The 22,828-nt window shown below is 49.1% G+C and overlaps 1 protein-coding gene across 1 annotated transcript; it reads left to right on the top strand.

The window, feature by feature from the left end:
- Positions 1-975: 975 nt before the first annotated feature.
- EFCAB12 (EF-hand calcium binding domain 12) lies at positions 976-22,516 on the top strand. The gene is made up of 9 exons (XM_027585709.2): positions 976-1,130; positions 6,244-6,692; positions 9,154-9,336; positions 11,091-11,247; positions 14,707-14,900; positions 16,267-16,480; positions 19,494-19,653; positions 21,118-21,174; positions 22,258-22,516. Exons 1-9 carry the CDS (start codon positions 1,079-1,081, stop codon positions 22,514-22,516), a joined length of 1,725 nt encoding a protein of 574 aa, XP_027441510.2. The 5' UTR covers positions 976-1,078.
- Positions 22,517-22,828: the final 312 nt, after the last annotated feature.

Here is a 22,828-nt window from a genome sequence, read left to right as displayed (position 1 = left end):
CCGCGCCTGTTAGCGGTCAAACCCAAAGCCACACACCTCACCTCCAACCTCTGGCTATTGCCAATCTGCTTTCTGTGTTTATAGATTTGCCTGTTCTGGGCATATCTTATAAATAGAGTAATATGTGACCTTTTGAGTCTGGCTTCTTTCGCTTAACATAATGTTTTGAAGGTTCATCTGTATTGTAGCATGCATCAGTACTTTTTTTAGAAAATATTTTATTTATTTATTTGACAGAGAGACAGCGAGAGCAGGAACACAAGCAGGGGGAGTGGGAGAGGGAGAAGCAGGCCTCTCGCCAGCAGGGAGCCCCATACGGGTTTCGATCCCAGGACCCCGGGATCATGACCTGAGCGCAAGGCAGACGCTTAACGACTGAGCCACCCAGGCGCGCCAGTACTTAACTTTTTTATGACATTCCATTGTGTGGACAGAGCACATTTTGTTTATACATTTATCAGTTGATGGGCATTTCAAGTGTATATTATTAATATTCCTGTTATCAGATTTTGTATTTCTAAGCCATGGCACCCTGTCATTAGGGGGCAAAGCATACTGCTTCTATCTGGCCAAGGCTCTCTTGGGTTTCTACCACCCCTCTGGAGGAGGCAGGGCCTGTTCCTTGGATGAAAAGGAAAGACATGGAGGCCGGCTCAAGATCCTACAGCTTTCAGGATAACCAGGGATTTATTACACCAGGTTCAGCGGTCACTGGGCCATACTAAGAAATCCTATCTTTCACCAAGCCAGGAATTCTGCATGGCTGCGATTGCTTCTCAGGACCCGCAAAGAGAGAAGCACCGGGGCTTTGGGGAGTGGGAGGGTCCGCCCCCGCAACCCTCCTCCTTCCGCGGACATCGGAGCGTGGCAGCGTTCAGCCAATCAGCGCGGGGCGTCTGTAGTCCAGGCAACAGTAGCGTCTAAGCTTGCGACTTCAGGGTCTCTTGCAAAATTTGGAATTACTGTTTTTTGGTGCCTGCACGCAAGCGCGCGCGCGCACGCACGCACACACACACACACACACACACACACACGCATTCACACACACTCTTCAGCGCCCGCCCCCGACGCTGTGACCATGGACGACGATTCCCAGGAAACGAATGAGTCTCTGTTCCTGTCGCGGCTCGGTAAGCTCCAGAGAAGCAGCGCCTGCAGATGCGTGCAAGTGGGGTGAGGGCAAGGACGGGGGCAAATATCTCATTGTGCCGTACCCCCTCTAGAGGAGGAGTTACCAAGGAGTCGGGGGCAGGTCATGCACATTTCTCAGATTTCCATGCCCAGGCTGGAGGTGTGGGCCAAGTTGCCTTGGTCTGAAATCAGAGGTCCAATCTTTGAGCTCGGGAAAGACATCCACAGCCCTCTGGCTCATCCTCTGCCCCACTTATCTGCTGGATATTAATATATTGGGTACTGGAGAAGCATGGAGAAAGCTATCAGTCCTCAAACCTTCCACAATAGCCTGCTGCCGCAAAGCCCTGCAACTTCAGAGGTGAAGGACAGGCAGATAAAGGGATAATTACAGAATAAAGGGTGGATGCCAGGCCTGGGGATGACACCCAGGAATAAAAGTTCTGCTAAGTGTAGAGGATGGAGAGGAACAGTTCCAAGGTTCTGAAAGAGATCTTTACACTGGGGTCTAAATTCAAGATACAAGGAGTTCTCCGTGCCAAAATGGGGAGGAAAGGCATTCCAGGCCAAGAGAACCACATGCAAAGAGCCTCAGACATATGGTGTCTTCAGGAAATTGCTGGTGATTTGAGTGTTACTGGGGATGAGAGGTGAGAGAGGTCAGACGGGACAAGATCATGAAAGAACTTGTGAGTTAGGGGATGGAGAAGCCACTGGGAATGACAGTATTGTATTGGGAGCATCAGCAAATGCAGAGGGAATTGGTAGACTCAGAATACTGGAAGCACAGACTGATGATATCTGGGGCTGTCCAAAATATCCAGACCAAAGATACTGAGAGGTGAGGGAGAGTGGTCAGACTAGAGGGGACTAGAGGGACCCGGGGCTGCGTGAATAGGAAACATGAAAAGAACAATCCAAGATGATGCTTAGGTTGGTAGCTAGGGTGACCTAGAGATGGAGGTGGCTTTCACAGAGATCGGGAACCTAACAGGAGGAACAGATTCAGTGGAGACAGGACATGGAGATCAGTGCAGTCTTCATTGGTTGAGTCTGAGATACTTGTAGGCCATCCAAGTGGAGATGCTTTAGGAGCAAGGGTATAGAAAGTTGCAGCTAATTTCAAGTCATAAATATTGGTGTGGGTGTCCTCAGCATAGAGAAGGTCACAGAAACATGAGAGTAGAGGAGATTGTTTGAAAGAAAGAAGAAAGCCCAGGTATAAACCTGGAAGGCACCAATTTTAAGGGGTGGGCAGGAAAAGAGAAGCCAAACAGCAAGTGGCTTGAGAGGTAGGATGGAACTTAGGGAGAGATTGAATCAGAGCCAAGACAAGACAATTTCAAGAGAGTTGAATTGTCTCCAGATACCTGAAGGGCTGTCCCACTAAAGGGGGAACAAATGCGTTTTCTGGGACATCAATGGGGAGGACTAGAATCAACGGGTAGAAATTCCAGGGAAACGAAATCTGGGTCAATATAAGGAAGTCTTTTCTAGCAATCAGAATTAGGCATCCACAAGGCGAAGTAGAGAACTCCCTGTCGCCAGAGGTGTATACAAGCGGAGGTATAATCTGCCAGGGTCATTGCAGAAAGAGTTCCCTGACCTGGGAAGGCAATGGGACTAGTTAGCCTCTGAAAGCTGTCCTCACAATCTCTTGGGGACATTTTCACACAGTCTCTACCCACAACTATGTGGTGACCTCTTTTATTGTAAGAGCCCACATCACTTTCCTACCAATGGACACAGGACTCCAAAGATCACTAGAATGGAGGCTCTGTGGTGTGGTGGGCATGTGACCTTTGATAGGGAGGTCAGGGTGACTTCAGGGGGGTGCACTTGAGCTGAGAACCATATGGTGAAAAGGACTCAGCCAGGGGAGATCTTGGGGAATCCCGTGCTCTCCAGAGGGTGCAGCAAATGCCAAAACCAAGTTGGGGCAGAGCTAGGAGAGTTGGACAAAGAGAAAGCAGGCCTGCACGGCTGGAGCAAAGTGAGCAAGGGGGAGAGAAGTGGAGCAGGACCCAGGTGAGGGCAGTGGTGTAGGCCATTGCAGGAGGGGGTTGCTTATTCTAGGGGCACTGGGAAGCCATTTCAGTGAAGCCATTGAAGGGTGTCAGAGGGGAGTGACTTGTGACTCTTCTGGCTAAGGGAAGCTCATGGATTTGGGGTCTAGTGAGGATACGAGTGGCAGTGGCAAGGCCAGGGAGGAGCATATTTTGAGTGTGTGCCCATGGTCGACGTGGTAAAGTTTAAACCTCTTAATCTGGCATTCAGGACGATTCCAACTTCATTTCCCATTAAATTCCCCCTTCACACACAATGTGCTTCCAACTTGTGGAACTATAGTAACCCTAAAATCTCCAAACCCCACCCCTAAACTTTCCCTATGCTGACCCCTCCACCCCTGAAATCTGAATCCTTCTTGAAGGCACATGCCAATGCCTCCTCCTTCATGATGACCTCCCAGGTTCCTCCATCAGCATTTCTCCCCCAACTGAGAGCATCTTGTTACCGCTCTGGTTACCCCACCTTGTTCCATGCCAGCGCCCTGTGGTTGGGCGTCCAGCCTCATTTGGATTTGCACCTGGCCATGCCAAGTACTGGATGATTCTCAGCAAATACGGGTCTGATGAATGGCTACATTCTCAGCTATACCCAGCATCTTGTCCTCATAGAAATGATAAATGGGTTGTTAAGATGTGCTCACTTCTGTCCACATTAATGTATACTCATTATTTTCTGACCATGAAAGAAACACATGGGCATTGTAAGGAGACTTAACAAATGTCCTGAATGTTCACTTTGTGCCAGGCTGGGCACCCGGGATACATGGGAACTAGAACACAGTCCTTAACATTGGAAAACCCACAGGCTGTTGGGAGAGAAAGACTCAGAAAGCATCTTCATCCAGAAAGATATGGTAAATGCTTTGATGGGGATGGGCATGGGTGCTATGGGAACCCAGAGAGGGCATGAGGGTGGTGGGGGGTGTGGTGGGAAGGCTTCAGGAGATAGTGATGCCTAACCTAAGTCTCGATGAGCATTCCAGAGAGAGGAAATAGCATGTGGCCAGGGCAAGGGGACCAAGGAACTGTAGTCAGCTCAGTTTTGGGGTACAAATACAGGGTGAGCCCAGAAGGAACAAGAGAAGGAGCCCATTAGAGAGGCTGGCAGAGGTGGGTAGGCCGGTGGGGCCAGGTTAAGGAGATTGAATTTTATTTTGGAGGCAATGAAAGGGTTTTAAAGCAAGGGAGTTTGGGTTTTAGAAGGAAAATGTGGTGACTATATTTTTAATAATAATGTTATATCCCTTCTGAATTTTAGGATGTATTTGTTATTCATTTGATCTATCCCAGCTCTGCTACTAATCAACTGTGTGACCTTGGCCCTCTCGGGGCCTTAGTGCCCTTGTCTGTAAAATGGTATAGCCTTAGAGCTGACCTATTAGGTCTGTCCATTTGACATCCACTCATTCACCAAATAATTACTGAGCTCCCTCCATATGTTGGCATGTGGAGGGGCTGGGGCTCCAGCAGGGAACAAGAGAGATGAGGTCCCAGTCCACAGTCTATTGAAAAAATAAACATCAACCAAGTAATTACACCAGGAATTTCAAACACAAATGTCTGCTTGAAGCGTGCACTTAATAAATGAACTGATGTGTATTTGAGACAATAGAGAATGGTGGGGACTATGGCAAACTGGAGAGGGCATGCCCCAGCCTAAAGTAACTCAAGCTGAAAAATTTTAAGGAACATGTCAAACAAAACAGGACCCCAAGCTTCATTCAGCATGAGGGCCACCTAATTTACATACCTGTGATAAGTGGTCCAAAGGAAAATATAGGTTATATTAGGCAGAGATAACATGAGGATATAACAGAGCTTGGGAGCTGGAGAGGTAACATGTGGTCTGCGGATGAGGACTGAGGGGGAGAGGGATGGGGGATGGAGCATTTCTGGCAGATGGAACACGTGGAAAACCCTTAGGCAGGGTGGAGCTTGGACCATTCAGGGATCACTGAGAGAAGCTCAAGTCATCTGGGATACAGTAAGGAATGATAGGCAAGAGATGAGGTGGGAAATGTTGACAGAGGAGGGTCATGGGACTTTAAAAGTCTTGGAAGGGTTTCAAAATAGGTGAAGGGTCAGTACATTAAAAAAAAAAACAAAAAACTGCCCTTACTAGGATAAAGCACCTCTAAAATGGACTGATTCCAACCATCTCCACCACTTAGTAAAGTAGGTACCCTCTTTCTCTCCATTTTACACCTGAAGAATCGAGACAGAGATGCTAAGTCATTTGCCCAGGATCATGCAGCCATGAAGCAAGAGAGCCAGCACAGGGCTGGAGCATTCTGGCTCCAAAGCCTCTGCTCGGATGATCAGACCAAATCAGAATGGCATTTTTGTTTTTATTTTTTTAGAAGATTTTATTTATTTTTTTGAGAGGGAGCGCATGCACGCGCAGGGTGAGGGGCAGAGGGAGAGGGAGAAGCAGGCTCCCCGTTGAGCACAGAGCCTGACGCGGAACCCAGCTCAGATCATTACCTGAGCTGGAGTTAGGCACTTAACTGACAGAGCCACCCAGGCGCCCCCAGAATGGCATTTTTGAAAGATCATTCTGGAGGCGCCTGGGTGGTGCAGTTGGTTAAGTGTCCAACTCTTGGTTTCGGCTCAGGTCATGATCCTGTCAGGGTTGTGAGATTGAACCCCATGAGGGGATCCTCACTGGGTGTGGAGCCTGCTTAAGATTCTCTCTCTCCCTCTCCTTCTGCCTACCCCTCCACCCCGCCCCCGCCGCTCGTTCTCTCTCTCTCTCAAATAAATAAATCTTTTTTTAAAAAAGATCATACCAATTGCCAATAAAGAGTACTGGGGTGGGGATGGGGTGGGAAGGAGTAAGATTAAATAAGAAGAAGCATATAAAGCTCTTAGCATAGTGCCTGCCACCAGGAGCGCACAATCATTATTATAGCAAAGCAATGATAAAGCCAGGCCTGAAACACAGATGCCCTATCACCCAGCCTGCTGCTGTAGCATTTTTCTTTCCTGAGGACTCTATTAGTCCTCTTCCTGAAAGAAACTCACCTAACACTTTTCCCAAAAGGACTCTGCCAGTCTAAGACCTCGGGTGATGATGAAAATGCCAGCAAGGACCCCATCTTCGATCCTGAACCGGTTACTGCCCACTGCTTCAAGCCGTTCAAGCAGAAGGATTTCCACCTGCCTCAGAGCCGCCGGCGGATCATCATCTTGCCCCAAAACGAGGATCCAATACCCATCAATCTCACGGCCCAAGCCCAGACTCCCCCACGGCCAATCTCCAGCTTTAAAGCCCTGGGAGCCGGGGACATCCCAGGGCAGCTGGAGGATGCGAGGACCTGGCTCAGCCAGAGGCTGAAACTTCGGCAGAACCTGGAGTCATTTGGCGACACAGAGAAGTGGCTGCAGAACAAGCCTTGCCTCACCCCTTCAGAGGCCAAGGTCTTACACATGATCCAGGAGGAGCATGAGGCCCAGTTGCTGGCCTGTCTGACTCCTACCAGAGCCACCAAGGTGAGCCGCCCCATTTGCTGATGAAGGCACCAAAGGTGTTAGGGGCATACTGTCATCTCACTTCATTTCCTCGGGTTAGGCAGGATAGGGGTCATTCCCCCCATTTCAAAGAGGCGCAAAGAGAAGTCCCCAAAGGGAGGTGTATTAGTTCTTTATTGCTGTGTAACAAATGCCCCCAAACATTTAAAGCCGCAAAAGTTTATTATCCCACTGTTTTTGAGAGTCAGGAATCTGGAGGAGCTTCGCGGCTGGCTCTGGCTCAGTCTTTCATTTCAAGTGACTGGCACATGCCACAGACATATCTGAAGGTTTGACTGAGGCAGAGAGATCTGTGTCCAAGCTAGCTCGCTCATGTGGCTGTTGGCAGGGGGACCTCAGCTCCTGGCCACAGCAACCACTCCATAGGGCTGCTTGAATGTCCTCACCACCTTGCAGCCAGCATCTCCCAGAGTGAGTGGTCCAAGGGACTAGACAAGGAGGAGGCCTGCAATGCCTCTTATGACCTCATCTCAGGAGATAGTAGTTTCAGGAGAATTACATGATCACTTTGACTGTATGCTATTTGTCAGAAGCTAGTCATTAAGTGCTGTCCATGCTCGAGGGGAGGGGAATCAGGCTCCGTCTCAGGAGGGAGACTGTGACTCTATCTTAAAACCACCCGAGGGGCGCCTGGGTGGCTCAGTCATTAAGCGTCTGCCTTTGGCTCAGGTCATGATCCCAGGGTCCTGGGATCGAGCCCCGCATCAGGCTCCCTGCTCCGCGGGAAGCCTGCTTCTCCCTCTCCCACTCCCTCTGCTTGTGTTCCCTCTCTCACCGTGTCTCTCTCTGTCAAATAAATAAATAAAATCTTAAAAAAACAAAACCCACCCGAGGAGGGATAATTCCTGGCATTCCATCTATGGGGCATTTTAAAATACTCATTGTTCATTCATTTGTTCATGGACACATGTTTGTTAAGGGCCGATACGTGCCAGGGAGGTGCTCCTAGTGCTACTGTGGGGATCACAGTTGTGAGGTTGGAAGAAAAAGGAGGAACTCCCTTTTTTAAATACAGAAATAGAAGCTTAATGAGGCCAATCGGTTGTCCAGACCTATAGAGGTAGTTAATGGAAGTCAGTATCAGAGCCCTCATCCCCCAGTGCTTGCTCTCTGTGACATTTCCTTGTAATGCAAACACTTGAAATTTCTCCCAGGTCAGGTGAAGTTGGGGTAGGAGGTCAGATAAACTAGGGTTTAAACCTAGCTCTGCTACTTCCTAGCTCTATGATCCCCAATCTATTAAATGGGGATAACCATTGTACCTACTTCCGAGGGTTGCTGTGACAAATGGATGAATTTATATAAGGTGCCTTGGACAGTGCTGGCCATAGAATGAGCACTCAATATTTTGTCTGCCATTTTGATTACTACTGCAGTCTCACTGATGTCAGAGTCAGTCCTTGGTGTAATCAGAGTCCAAATCCAAATTTCATAGGTCTAACACACCCTTCCTAACAGCAGCACAGTGTCTATGAATAAGCACTAGACTTGGGTTTGAAACCCAGCTCTACTGCTCAAGGGTTGTGTGTCCCTGGACAAGTCACTTCACTTCTCTGAACCTGTTTTCTCAGTTGTAAAAAGGGAAAGTCATACCTAATACCTAATTTACAACATCATTTATTCATTCAGCAAACAATGACTGCCTATCTGCCTAGGGCTGGGGGTCTTTTTCAGTAGGGGGACGGGAGGTAAGGGTATGTAGCTTAAATAATTGCTTTCGAGATGTTCAGATGTTAATGGGGGAGGCAGACACATCAGTTTGATGACTACAGTTTGCTACAGGCCATTAATAGAGGGGGGGGGTCCCAAACACAGAGGAGCTATAGACTAGGGAACAGAAAGGCCCTTTGTAAACTGTCAGGTGCTGCACCAAGGTAAGGGGGTATTATTCTGGTAAATATATATATATATATTTATTTATTTATTTATTTATTTATTTATTTATTTATTATAAAATATATAACCTGAAATTAAAGGAAGATGCGAGGATTAATTAAAGGAAGAGAGGATTTGGAGAAGTAGAGAGAGAAGGAAAGGTATTCTGGGCAGGAGGCCCAGTGGGAGCAAAGGCTGGGAGGTAGGAGGATTAGAGAGCTCCGTCTAGCTCCAGGCAGGGGCATGTGTTTTGGGGCACTGAGAGCTCAGTGGGATCATAATCCTGACTTGTCTGACAGGAGACATGTGGGTAAGAATGAAATGTCAGTTCTCCTAATGTCCAACCCTCTTGTTTCTGATGGGAAAGCGGAGGCCCAAAGATGCGATACGCAGTTGCCCTGAATCCAGTGCTCCTTGCATTCCACCTTGCTGTCTGTTTAGAGCCGCTCGGCCCCTCTCTCTCCCTGTTCTAACTCTGGGAATCACGTGCGAGCAGCCTGTCTCCCCTGAATTCTCCCCCTCTGCCCCACTCTCTTGCCTCTTGCAGAAGAGCCCCCGGCCTTCCCGCCGACCTGTGCCCCAGCTCCGACTGCCCAAGCCCTCTGCCTTGGCCACCTTGTACTCCTACCTGCGCAGCCGCAAGATCAAGATCCTGGAGATATTCAGCAAGGTGGACCGGAGTGAGAACCAGAGGATCTCTAGGGAGGAGTTCATTGTGGCACTGAAGGCGGTAAGTGCCTCCTGTGCTCCCTCCGGGTTGGCCTGGGTGGGGAAGATGTCCGTGCACCCTGCCCGCACTGCTGCCTCCACCCAGGTCCTGGACCAACTGAAAAGTAGACACAGGGGACTCAAACTATCAGTCTTGTTACTTATAAAGCCAGCTTGGAAAATGTGGCATAACTTGTGGCCACACAGACCCCTAAAACCACCCCTGCATGGATCTGACCTTGAAAGCCCCTCTCTGAGTGGAAAGCCTGTAGAACGGACCCCATAACCAGTCAGCTGCATGAGGAATCACCGTCTTGCCCATTGGACCCCAGAACTGTGCACAGAGATGGCTGGGCCTTCAGTCTTGCCTCTAGAACCTTCTAGACCTTCTCCAGCTGTCACTTGCACATGATCATATGGAGGTCTGTTAAAATGCAGCTTCTGACTCAGTACCTCTGTGCAGGGCCCAAGATGCTGCATTCTAACAAGCTCCCAGTGATGTCTATGGTACTGGCCCACAGGCCACACTTTCAAGGGCTAGCCAAGATTTTAAGTTAATTATAAATAAATAAAATTTTTAAATCCACTTCCTCACTCACACCAGCCACGTTTTGAATGCTCAGTAGCCACATGTGGTGACCAGTTCCTCTATTGGACCGCACAGATATAGAACATTCCATCATTGCAGAAAGTTCCATTGGTCTAGTAGGGGTCTACTATCACCCAGAAGTCAAATCCAGCTTGCCTCTGTTTTTGTAAATAAAGTTTTATTGGAACACAGCTACACTCATGTGTATGTGTTGTCATGGCCATTTTCACGCTATGTTGGCAGAGTTGAGTAGTTATGACAGAGACCATATGGTTCATGGAGCCTAAAATATTTACTATCTGGCCCTTTATAGAAAAAGTTTGCTGACCTCTGGTCTGCATGAATTAAGCTTTTATATACTTTGAATACAAGCTACCTTTACAAAACACTTTAGGGAGCTGACTGCTACATCTTTTATGGTTTTAAATCATCATCAGTTTTTACACTATTGTTTCATGACATGTACTCATCTAAACAAACTTTCAAAACATGAAAAAAAAGATAAAGTGTTTTTAATCATCATAATCAAAAAAGATAAAATATTACATCCTTTAGTCCCAGGAAAGTTCTGACCCTCTTTAAGGAAAGCTCAGTGAACTATGACTGCAGTCTAAAGAAGCTGAGGAACAAAATTATATTTCCTTTAAAACTTTTCTTCTTGAATATATGGTTTTGATGGCAAGCATTATACTCCTACAAAGTTGCTCACTGTCCCCCAAAGAGTAACGTGATTTGTATTTCTGATCCTATTTTACTTCAGTTAAGGGAGGCTTATGTATTTCTCATGGACAAGTATGGTAGACGCAAAATCCTTTTTCCAGTCCAACCTGGGAAAACTGGCATTGAGATTGGTATGGAGTAGGGTGGTGGTCCAGAAGGAAGAAGTAGCAGACTCTGCAAAGATGGTGGCTTATCTGGATTGGGTTTTGAAGGAGAGATAGAAGTTCTTCAGATAGGTGGAAATGCCTGAATAAAGGCAGAGGGTGAGAAAGTGCAGAGTGTGCTCAGGGTCTGGGAAGGGGCTCTGAGCTCCTGCAGCAGAGGCCTTGGGCATGAGCTGAGAGTGGTAATGGATGAAACCAGAAACTATACAGGAGAGGTGGGGCCAGGCTGCTATGGCTTTGGCCATACAGGCAGGATGTTTGGATGGAGTCCACCCACCTTTGTGGCTTCTCTCCTCTCCTCAGATTGGAGTCCCTCTGAAAAACCAGGAGGTGGAGGATGTTGTGATCTATCTCAGTTCTCTGGGAAAGTGCAACAGCATCACCACGGATATCCTGGTCAACAACTACAAGCAGTGGTCTTTGGCTCAGCAGAGAAGCACCCTGTCAACTGCAAGGGAGTGTACGTATCCACCCCCACCCCCATGTCTCCATTTCCCCATCCTGGAAGCAAGCATGAGGGAGGCAGCCTTGGCTTACTTCTTGAGTGTGTTCTCCAACTTTGGCTTACCATAGGTGGCCAAGCCTTTGGAATTCCCAGGCCCAGCAATCAACGAAAGAGTAGATATTCTCTAGAGTGCCCACCTACCATGTCTATTCGAAGATGAATGAGGCCCAGCCCTTGTCCTTTTTAAAGATTTTATTTATTTATTTGAGAGAGAGGAGAGAGAGAGCCTGTGTGCGAGCACAAGTAGGGGGGAGGGGCAGAGGGAGCCGGGACAGGGACAAGCAGACTCTCCGCTGAGCAGGGAGACTGACATGGGCCTTGACCGCAGGACCCTGAGATCATGACCTGAGCTGAAGACACACACTTAACCGACTGAGCCACCCAGGTGCCCCTGCCCAGCCCTTGTCCTTAAGGGAGGATTTTCAAAAGGTGGTTTCAGCCCACCAAAGCTTACCTGATAGACTGAAATCTGACCCAAACAGAAAGCCCTTCCTTTTGTAGTGGGCCCAAGGCCTTTTTACTATTAATCTATATTTTACTGATAAAAAGTTAACTAAAGGGGCGCCTGAGTGGCTCGGTTGTTAAGCGTCTGCCTTCGGCTCTGGTCATGATCCCAGGGTCCTGGGATCGAGCCCCACATTGGGCTCTCTGCTCAGTGGGAAGTCTGCTTCTCCCTCTCCCACTCCCCCTGCTTGTGTTCCCTCTCTGGCTGTGTCTCTCTCTGTCAAATAAATTAAATTAAATTAAATTAAATTAAATTAAATTAAATAAGTTAACTAAAATAAAAAAACCTATAAAACAAAAAAAAAAACCCACTAAAATTCAGAAACCAGAATTAGCGCATGTTTAGAGTTTACTGGAAAGTCTACTTTGATATTCCACTATCAGAGATATTAGCACGGTTGCTGTGAACAGTTGTATGAGTTGTGCACAGCTCAAGTTCCATTTGCCAGGCCATGTGCTTGTGGAACCACATCTATCCAGATATAGCACAGAGGCAAATCAGAAATGGACGAGCCATGGTGCTGGCTATGAATTTACTCTACAACACAAGGGTACATCATGGTTCTTTATAGCTTAGTGCCATTGTTGTAAAAAAAAATTAAAATTGAACAACTACAGATAAAATTAAAGCCCTCTTTAAACCTCCACCCACCATTCCAGAGCCCTCCCCAAATGTAACCAAATATAACATATAATAACAAGTATACAATATAACATATCCCCAGGGCGCCTGGGTGGCTCAATCGTTAAGCGTCTGCCTTCGGCTCAGGTCATGATCCCAGGGTCCTGGGATCGAGCCCCACATCGGGCTCCTTGCTCGGCGGGAAGCCTGCTTCTCCCTCTCCCACTCCCCCTGCTTGTGTTCCTTCTCTCACTGTGTCTCTCTCTGTCAAATAAATAAATAAAATCTTTAAAATATATATATATAACATATCCCCAAATATAACCTTTCTTTTTCTAAATAAAATAAATCTTGCTTTGCCCCCACCCATCAGGCTGGGAGGAGTTTCATTTCAGACATGTTGGTGTGGAGTGTTCCTTACCCTCTCTGAAGTCATGTGAGAGCCCTGGGGGCGGGGTATAGTGGAGGGGTTTCCTTACCTACATGAAGATTTGAGCCAGGGCCTCTGGAGTCCAGGTCCCACTGAGCCGGGCACTGAGTGTCCTCACTAGTTGGCTCTTTTGGAGGCAGCGGGCAGCTCCCATAGAGAGACTGTTGCACAGGCCTCCAGAGCTTCACCCACAGTGCAGCACAGATTTCTGACCTCTCGTCTCAACAAGCCCCTGGGCAGAGGCCCTGTCAGCCCCAGGCAGGGTCTCCGCCCTTCTCAGAGTCCCAGCGAACCTGAGCACCCCCCAAGTCACCTGCACACGTCACCACCCCCAGTCATAATCTCCATCACCCTCCGTGTCCAGCATATGCTCAGGGCTGCCTCAAGTTGGGCATGCTTTCCCATCCATGCTCTTTGTGCCTTTTCGTTATAAATCACCAAAGCTCACCATTATTCGTGTAGTTGGCTGTGAGCCATCTAGTGAATACCACAGTGCGCGCAATGCATGTTTGCAGCAAAGGTATTTAGGGCCTATTATTTCCCAAAAAATAGACTTGAAGACAAGCGCGGGTATTAGCATCTCAGTATCATCACGGAACCCTTCCCCCTGGACAGCGTCAGTGGGCAGGGTAAGTGGGCTCGGGTTCATTTGTTTGCCTATAGGGGCAGCAGCGTCAAGAGTCTGGGTGCCCAGCTCAAAGAGAGAAGGCAGTAGCATTTGGGGGCACCCACTGTGGCCTGGGTCACTTTACCCACAGCAGTAGCTCAGATTATCCTTCAAGTCCCTGCAGGTCAGACCTACATTTCATGCTCGACAAGGAGGAAGCTGAAGCTCAGAGAGGTTGAGCCACCCGTCTCCAGTCTGAAAACTAGAAGGTGGCTGGGCCATGATTTCATTTCAGCCCGGGACAGTGGAGGCCTGAACCGGGGCAGGGGCCATCATTCATCCAGATCTTTGTTGAGCACCTACTATGTGCCAGGCACACTTCTAAAAACCAAGAACTAGGAACACAGGAGTGAAGAAGCCAGTGAGCTTCCACGTAGAGGGTTAACCCAGATGATGTCTAGTCATGATTAATGCCTTGAAGACAACAAGACAGAGTGAGGGAGTGGTGGTCAGGGGAGGCTTCTCTGCAAAGCAGCCCTAGGAGCTGACACTGATGAGGAGCCAGTCTGGCGGAGGGCCTCTTGGCAGATGGAGCTACAAAGGCAAAGGCCCGGACTCGGGAAAGTTTTCAGGGGACAGAAAGCAGTTAGGGTGGCTAGGGGGAGTGATGGAGGGGTGAGCAGTAGGAGATGGATCAGGTAGATGTTCAGTTGAAGCCAGATGCTGCAGAGCCTTGCAGACCCGGAAGAGGATTCTGGGTTTTAGTCTGACTACTGTGGGAAGCCAGCAGGGGAATGAAGTGATTATATTTTTTAAGGGTCCTATTTGGGGCGCCTGGGTGGCTCAGTCAGTTAAGCGGCTGCCTTTGGCTCAGGTCGTGATCCCAGAGTCCCGGGATCGAGCCCCACCTTGCTTCTACATCTGCTCCTCACCTTGTTCACTCTCTCACACTTTCTCAAATAAATAGATAAATCTTTAAAAAAAAACAAAAAGGTCCTGTTTGCTGTTTGGTGGAAACAGAATACTAGAAGATGAGAGGGGCAATAGGAAGGCTGGGGCCGTGGTGCAGGTGAGGGAGGAGGCGGCCTTGCATGAGGGAGGCCATAGTGGAGGAAGAGAGAAGGGGTACCTTCGAGGTCCATCTCATGATGGACCAGAGCAGAGGGGTGGGCAGCACCTGCTTGGTCACATCAGTTAACTGCTCGATGAATTCCCTAGCTGGGCCTCCTCTCAGTCTCGCGGTCCTTTCAGATTACAGATCCGCCAAGCACAGAGGCTCCCCACAGAGTGCATCCAAGAAGCAGATGGATTTGGCCCCACAGCCTCGAAAGATGGACCTGCTGACCGTGCCCGTGGTCGACACCCAGATGGAGGCACGGCCCATGACTCTGGAGGAGATGGAGGATGTTGGCAAGCGGTACCGCGAGAGGAAGCGGCAGCACAAGGTATCTGGGCCAAGGGGAAGGGCATGGGGCTGGGCGCCTGGACAGGTTTGGGTTTAAGTTCACTGCACCCTCGGGCTGGGGCACTCCTGGGAGCAGGCTTCTTCATCTGATAATGAGAACAATACCTACCTCACGAAGTTTCTCTGAAGATGAAATGAGATCATGTTTCCGAGAGTATGGAGTTCCCCCCTCCCATTCTTTACCTGTGACTTTGCACCCTGAGACCAGGGCAGAGAGCTGCATCTTCATCACAGCTGGAATCCAAGTGCCCGGCACAGGGCCTGCCACCCAGTGGGCACTCCAGAAACACATGACCAGTGAAGGAAGAATGAATGGCATGAATGAATTCACCCAACAAATATTTATCGAGAGACGGCAATGTGCCAGGCGCTCTTTTAGCAGAAAACAAAACAGCCCCTGCCTTCAGGGAGGCAGACAATATTAGCATTATACTATATATAAATGTATATTTTATTATATATAATAAATATAATATAAAGATATAATACTATATATTAACTTAATTATATATTAAATATAATATAATAAATATATAAATATATATTCTATTTATTATATACATAGGCATTGTAAGTGCTATATCAAAAACTAAGATCTGATTCACTTACATGACAAGAAAACCCCAACATCTTTGAGCAGGGATCAGCAAACTTCGTAAAGAGTCAGGCAACAACTATTTTAGACTTCTGGGGCTCCATCTTTTCTGTGGCAACTACCACCCAAAAGCAGCCACAGACTGTAAACAAATGAGTGCCTCTGTGTTCCAAGAAAATTGTCTTTATAAAACTAGGTGCTCGGCCAGATGTGGGTTGTGGGCTGTACTTTGTTGATTCTGGTGTTAGATGCTGCGAAAAAGATAGATTTTTTTTTTATTTCCTTGCAAATAAATAAATAAGAAGGCCCAAAGTGGCTCCGCATTCCGCAGGCCTCTCCTGCTCTGCTCGGCCGTCCTTGACACGTGGCTTCTACCTCAAAGGCACAGATGTCTGCACCTACTCTAAATCCTGGTGCAGCCAAACCCGTGGATGCCATGTTTCACTAGGACATCTACATTGTACCCTACTGCACATATGATACAATGACGTGCAGCTTCACGCACGGGCTGTGCACACAGCACTGCATGCCTTAACCGGAGCCATTCAAGCGCTCTTCGGGGGTAATCTTGACCATGTGTGATTTTTCTCCCAAGTCACTGACTTCAGAGCCTGAACTTTGGTCCTGCCCTGCATTCTTTGCCATTTCCCCCCATGGGGGAGAGGGAGGTGAGGCTCCACATCTGCCTTCTGGCCAGGAAGAAAAAAACAAGGTGGAGGGAAGTGTGTGCCAACCTCTGTTCTCTTTGCAGCTCAAGATCCCCTCCATCCAGTACATGGAGCGGTGCCGCCTGGTGCGCAGTGGGAACAAGCACTTTGATGAGCACTGCCTCCCGTCCACCATCCACGGGGAGATGAGGGAGCTCGTCAACATGTCCCGCAGGGACACTTTTCTGGTCTACCTGCAGTGCTATAAGCTCTGTGAGTACTACGGCCTTCCGCTGACGGAGGATGTCCTCATGAAAGGTAAGGGCTTTGGAGGCTGGCCCATGGGAGCTTGCCAAGAGGGCCCAGAACCTGGGCGAGGGTGGCGTCCACCTGAGGTTTCTCCCTCCCCAGCTGACATGCACCCAGCTAGACTGCTGTGGCCTGTGGTGGGGACATTGAAGGAGGGGGTGGAGGGGAGAACAGCCCAGTGTGTTTTGCTGTGAGATGGGATTTCTAGAATCCTGGCGGTACCCAGGCTCCACAGACCTAGAGCTCTGGTCTCCCCCAGCTGAGCTGCTAAGCATTCTAGAACAGGAGTTCAGGGTGAGGGAGCCCTGAAGTTGAGCAGAAAGGAACAGTGCCAGTTTCAAAGAGGGAGATCTGATACAAGTGATAACTGCTATGCTGTACTGAGCTTTTCCAAAACCACTTCCCTAGGTCAGGTCTGCTTCTTGGTTCTTCTGCAACACGGAGGTAGGACTGCACCAGGGGCCAAGTTCTGCTGAGGCCCTTCTCTCTCTGCTCAGACCCCAGCACTGGGCCCTGAGATTTCCACACTGGTCTCACCCTCTGTTTGAGGGAAAATTGTGTTTCCATATATCCAACCAGGATCTGAACCCTCCCCATCTCTGGGTAGAGCATGTGCTTCTAAGAGATGGGGTTGGGGGAGGGCCCCATAAGCCCCCGATGACCACACAGCAATGCTCGTGCCCCAGATTTGTGAATTTATAAATTTAATGGGCGGGTCCCACTTTGTGCTTTAAAAGAGCAAGCTGCACTTGAGGGCAGAGGTTTCCCAAGTGGCCAGGAAGGAACCATGGCCAAACTGGGAAGTGTGGCTTTCAGAGAAAGGGGCACACAGACGGTGGTGTGACTTCCCTGAGACTAAGTTAACCGTCACAACTGACTATCTCCATCTTTTTCCCAAGAGAGACGGAAGCAAATGCACAATGCATAGGGCCCTAGGTCTTGTATTAATGTGCTCAGGCTGCCACAATAAAAATACCACAGACCAGGTGGTTTGAACAACAGAAATTTGTCTTCTCACACTTCTGGAGGCCAAGATCAAGGTGCCGACAGGTCTGGTTTCTCCTGAGGCCCCTCTCCTGGGCTCACAGGATGGCCACATTCTTGCTGCCTTTTCACAGGGTTTCCCCTCTGCACACTCAGGCCCCGGTGCCTCTCTTGTGTCCAAATTTCCTCTTACAAGGACACCAGTCAGATCAGATTTGAGCCCACCCTCATGTTAGCCTAATCACCTCTTAAAAGAGCCTCTCTCCAAATACAAATTCTGAGGTTTCAGGGGCTCAGGGCTTTACTATATGAATCTGGCCTTGCGGGCGGGGGGCGGGGGGACAATTCCAGCCCATAACAGTTCTGTACAACAGCGTGGCCCAAAGCCTCCAGAAACACAGGCAAACCAACCTAAGTGGTCATTGTCTCCTGGGCATGCGGCATCCCCTCACTTGGGCGGCCACTTGCTGCCCACCTGGTTTGGGAGGGCAGAGGCAAGAAATCCTGCAGCTCTGGACACAGACCTTTTGCCACATCATCCTTCCTTCCTCCTTCCTCAGAGAGCCTCATCTTCCCTGATTATGTACTTTCCCTGGTCTTGGCTAGTGGTGAAGCTACAGCGAACTATCTTCTGAACGCAGGCAGGCTTACCACGCATGCACCCGGGGCTGCCCTGTGGGCCAGGCCTTTCCTCTGGATGTGCCTCCTTTGTCCCCTCGCAACACCGAGCCGTTACTGATTCCCTCCACTGCTAGCTTTTGCTAGCTCCTGGGCCTGTCAACCTTACCAGCCGGAAGGATCTCACACTCACGGGCATACGGAAGCATCCGTGGGTGGCCTTCCTTTTGCTTCTGATTGTTCTAGATGGGAAAAAACTCTAGTCCATCTCTGACCACTATCCTGGCCACTATCTCTTGGGCGTCTCTGTGACAGAGACCTGCTCCTGCTGTGAGGAAAGAAACTCAAACACTGGGACTTCTGTGTCTGTGTTCTAGACTAGAGCTTGATGGGCTCCGATTCCAGGCCTCAAGCTCAAGGGCTAGAGTTTTAAAACTTTGAGGCATTTTCCCTCTCCCCAGTGAATACAGCTTTATTGTTTTTCTCCCCCCAATTTTATAGATAATACTTGCTCACTTAAGCTTTTTTTGAAAACAGAAAGATAAGAATTTCCCCAGCTTGAGTCAACACCATTAATATTTCAATGATTGTCCCTTCACAGACCTCTCTTTCTTTTCCATTTATACAAAATTATTTATGTAAATTATTTTAGATTTTATATATATATATATCTTTAAATGTAGTTTTATAAAATCCTGTGTACCTTTTTCAAATGTTGATGTTGCATATGTCCCTTCCCTCTCCCCGCAGATAACCAGCATTAATAACCTGGAGTGTAAACTTCCATTACTTTTTTCTAGAATATGAGTTAGTCACGTGTTACCATCTCGGGACAAGCACTGCTCAATGTCTGCAGGAAGACAGAGCCCATTGTTTTTTGTGCTCTGACTTCTTAGAGCAGTCTCCCGAGGATATCTATGAGACTAATTCTAGGGGAGGAGAAAACTGTCATCGACTAGGTCTAAGTTAACCTAGTGAAGTCTTGGGTGAATCTCCCCTCCTCCTGTGGGTTCCTGAACCAGCATGACCTCTGCAGAGTGGGCATGGGGCTGCACGCTCCATCCTAACTGCACCCAGGCCTTGGGGCCATGGCTGACCTGGTTATAAACAAGCTCCCCCATCTGTAGTCCAGACAGCGACCAGCCCCACTTCCTGACACCGCACTATGGTTTTATGCCACGTCACCATTGGGGAAAGGTGGGGGGAGAGTCTAAGGGAGCCTCTACACTTCTTTCGCAACTTGCTGTGAATCTACAATCATTTAAACATAAAACGTTTAGAATGTATATAAGAAAAAATCTTTTCAAACAAAAATGTTGAGTAAAAAAAAAAAAAAAAAAAAAAGCCCTCCTCTGCCCCAAAGGCTCAGCGCAGAGAGGGGTCCTGGGCTGACAGGTCACATTTCTCTTGCTGCTTGCAGCCCTGCTGTACCCGGGGGACAAGATCATTTTCCAGAAGGACCAGGTGCGCCCGATCCGACAACCGGGAGGCTACTACTCAGACTTGAAGATCTTCAGTCCCAATCTGACCCTGCTCAAGCTCCAGGGCTTCAGCGAGGCTCTGGCTAAGAAGGCTGACAAGCTGAGTGTCACACCCCCCCCCCCAGCCCCGTGTCCCCTGCCATTTGCCTTCTGTTCTGTGCCGCTCCTTCAGCGCTGGGGGTGGGATGCTGGCCTACTTGAGGTGTCATGGTGCGCCAGAGCCTGTGTCCAAGCATGTCCAGCATGTCCAACCCCACTGGTCACCAGAGGTTGGCCAATGTCCGGTGTGATCCCTGGCACTTGTCTGAGGGTGGCAGCCTCCTTGCCCCCCCCAATACAGCTACTCTCCGACCACATCCTACGTGATCTCAAGCTCTCTAGGAAAGATGAAAAAGAGGGCCTTCTTCGAGAAATAGGGAAGCCCCTTCACAAATCATGGGCCAGCTGTCAGGGGCCCTACAGAAGACAGGGGTGGCAGTCCCTTCTTTGTCCTGTCTTCTCTGGCAAGAAGTGGGCTTGCAGCCCTTAGGAGAAGGAAAAAACTCTGCACTGGGGCCTGTCACTGAGCCTCAGACCAACCTGAGTCCTCTCTAAAGAAATGTCCTTCTTTGGAAGGAGGTGACCCCTGGGCAGGTGAAGAGCCAGCATCTATTGGTGACTGCAGACTGGGGAACGAGCAGCATCCCCGAGGAGGGATGGGACTAACATGGGATGAGGAGGGGCCAGCTGACGACAATGGGGAGGGGACAAGGAACTGCCCACATTCTAGATCTCTGCTAGCTGCCCACGGGGGCCGTGTGGCCAGAACGGATAGGATGCAGCAGAGCGAAGTGGAAATCAGACAAGCTGCAGGTTAAGTGGACAAGATGCTTCATTGTTTGAGCCTCAGCTTTTCATCTGTTAAATGAGCATACCAGCTCCTGGGTGGCTGACTTCCATTTCTGCACCATGAACCTAGGGAGTGGGTGGGAACCTGTCCAGGCTTAGGTAGGCCACAGCCATAAAGGATAAAGAGAGGGCCCCACGGGCAGGTATGGATATTTGTTTTATCTTGCTACTTGAATTGTGTTGACAAAGATTCTGAGGCCCAATGCAGGTCTTCTGGGAAAGAGTGGTGTCTGTGGTCGATTAGTGATGTCTGCCAGGCCCAAGATTTAGGGAGTTAGTTTTCACCACGCTTGTTCCAAAAGCTGGATTCAGCCTTGGCAGAGGAAGTGGGAGTCAGGGGCTCCCAAACAATTCAGATTATTGAGCATCTCTCAGCTACCCCGGGAGGTGTCTGTTCTGGGTAATAAGAAACAAGAGGCTCTGCAGAGGGAAGTGACCTGCCCAGAGTCACCCCGCCAGCCAGGCTGTGAGCCCACGCCTGGCTGACCAAGCCTACTGTGTGTCCCACTGGAGCATGGAGAGACAGAGTCAGGGTCCCACCTCAAGTAGAAGAAACTCTCCTCTTGGAGCTCTGGTTTGGACTCACAGACAGGCCCACCCCCATGTACTATCTGAGGCCCCATTAACTTGGATTTCCCCTCTCCTGACAAGAGACCTTCCTCTCTTATCCACTAGGAAAACTTCGAAGAAAATCAAGAAAATACACTTTAAGGAGTTTGGGGAATTCACCAGGTCTGTAGCAATCATCCAACTCTGGAAGGGGGTGGGTGGGAGGGAGGACTTTGGAGGAGGTGCCTGAGACTCTGCATGTTGCATGGTGCACAGTATCTAGGGCTCAATGCCCAGGAACTGAGAAGCAGTAAAACTCTTAGAGTGCCAGGCAGACACTGCCATGGTGTGTTCCGTGTTTTAACTCATTTAAATCCTCTTAGCAACCCTATAAAGTGACTCTTAGCATACCCATTTTACAGAAGAGGAAACTGAGGTACAGAAAAATCAATGATCTTACTCAAAGTCACCCATCTATTAAGTGGTGGAGCAGGGATTTGAACCCAGCAATGCTGACTCCAGAGGCTATACCCTGACCCTCACATGAAAATGGTGTACACTTAAGAATATGGGTTTTAGGGGTGCCTGGGTGGCTCAGTCGTTAAGCGTCTGCCTTTGGCTCAGGTCATGATCCCAGGGTCCTGGGATCGAGGCCCACATCGGGCTCCCTGATTGGTGGGGAGCCTGCTTCTCCCTCTCCCACTCCCCCTGCTTGTGTTCCCTCTCTCACTGTGTCTCTCTCTGTCAAATAAATAAATAAAATCTTTAAAAAAAAAAAGAATTTGGGTTTTATTTTTATTTTTTTTAAAGATTTTATTTATTTGAGAGAGAGAGAGAATGAGAGACAGAGAGCACAAGAGGGAAGAGGGTCAGAGGGAGAAGCAGGCTCCCCGCTGAGCAGGGAGCCCGATATGGGACTCGATCCCGGGACTCCAGGATCATGACCTGAGCCGAAGGCAGTCGCTTAACCAAATGAGCCACCCAGGTGCCCAAGAATTTGGGTTTTAGAGGCAGTAGATTGGGCGTCAAGCCCACACTCTGCCACTTGCTCACTGCGTGGCTTTGGGGAAATGACTTATCCTCCCTAGGCCTTCAGGTCCTCATTGGTAAGGTAGACAGGATAAGAGAACCTACCGACTGCATGGAGCTAAAGGACTTAGCTCAATGCTATCCCTCCACTCTGATCACAGTTGGTCTGCTCTGCTGAGCAGGAGCCCCGGCCCTGGCTAGTCTGCCATGACACACTTCTGTCTTCCTCTTTTCCAGGAAGCTGAAAGTGAAGAGCCCCACAGGTCCACAACGAACTCACCCCAATTTCTTCTGGCCGGGTCACCTCCTGGACAAGTTACAGCTCTACCTGCCCACTGTGGCCGTGGACCGGAGCCTGGCGCTCTTCAGTTGCGTCCAACCGCAGCCCCATGCCTACTCAGCCACCTACCACCCCAAACACTGGTGGCCCATTGGGAACATGAACTACATGACCTGTGCCTATTACGATGCTCCCAAGGTCTACTACATCAACTAGAGTGGCCCAGGTATTGTGGGATCCAGCCATCCTCGGGCTGTGGCCAGTGCCTTTCGCAGCCCAGAGCCACAGTCACGGGGGAAGTGTCGAGAGCCAGATAAAAGAAATCCTTTCAGTGGAATGGCGTGGAGCCACCTCTCGCTAGAGCAAAAGTATCCAGGGTCTCAGAGGGCAGATGTACCCAGGAAAGAGATGCAGTTTCTGAGTATTTCCCTGTCTTGACCTCTGCCCTTTTGAAATAAACCGGGTTGGAGTTTTTTTCATGTCACCTGTGATCCAGCTGATGTGACTTCTTGCCCAGGAGCTGTGGCC

This window comes from Zalophus californianus, chromosome 1 (assembly GCF_009762305.2).
Source record: "Zalophus californianus isolate mZalCal1 chromosome 1, mZalCal1.pri.v2, whole genome shotgun sequence".
Taxonomy (NCBI): domain Eukaryota; kingdom Metazoa; phylum Chordata; class Mammalia; order Carnivora; family Otariidae; genus Zalophus; species Zalophus californianus.
Note: the sequence above shows the minus strand (reverse complement) of the source record. Positions and strands in the feature narration are given on the sequence as shown.

Excerpts from the sequence above, each read along its gene's own strand:
- EFCAB12 (XM_027585709.2), top strand. The coding sequence starts at position 1,079 with ATGGACGACGATTCCCAGGAAACGAATGAGTCTCTGTTCCTGTCGCGG. Across the intron at positions 6,693-9,153 it reads CTCCTACCAGAGCCACCAAG|AAGAGCCCCCGGCCTTCCCG; the intron begins GTGAGCCGCCCC and ends TGCCTCTTGCAG. Across the intron at positions 14,901-16,266 it reads AGAGGAAGCGGCAGCACAAG|CTCAAGATCCCCTCCATCCA; the intron begins GTATCTGGGCCA and ends TTCTCTTTGCAG.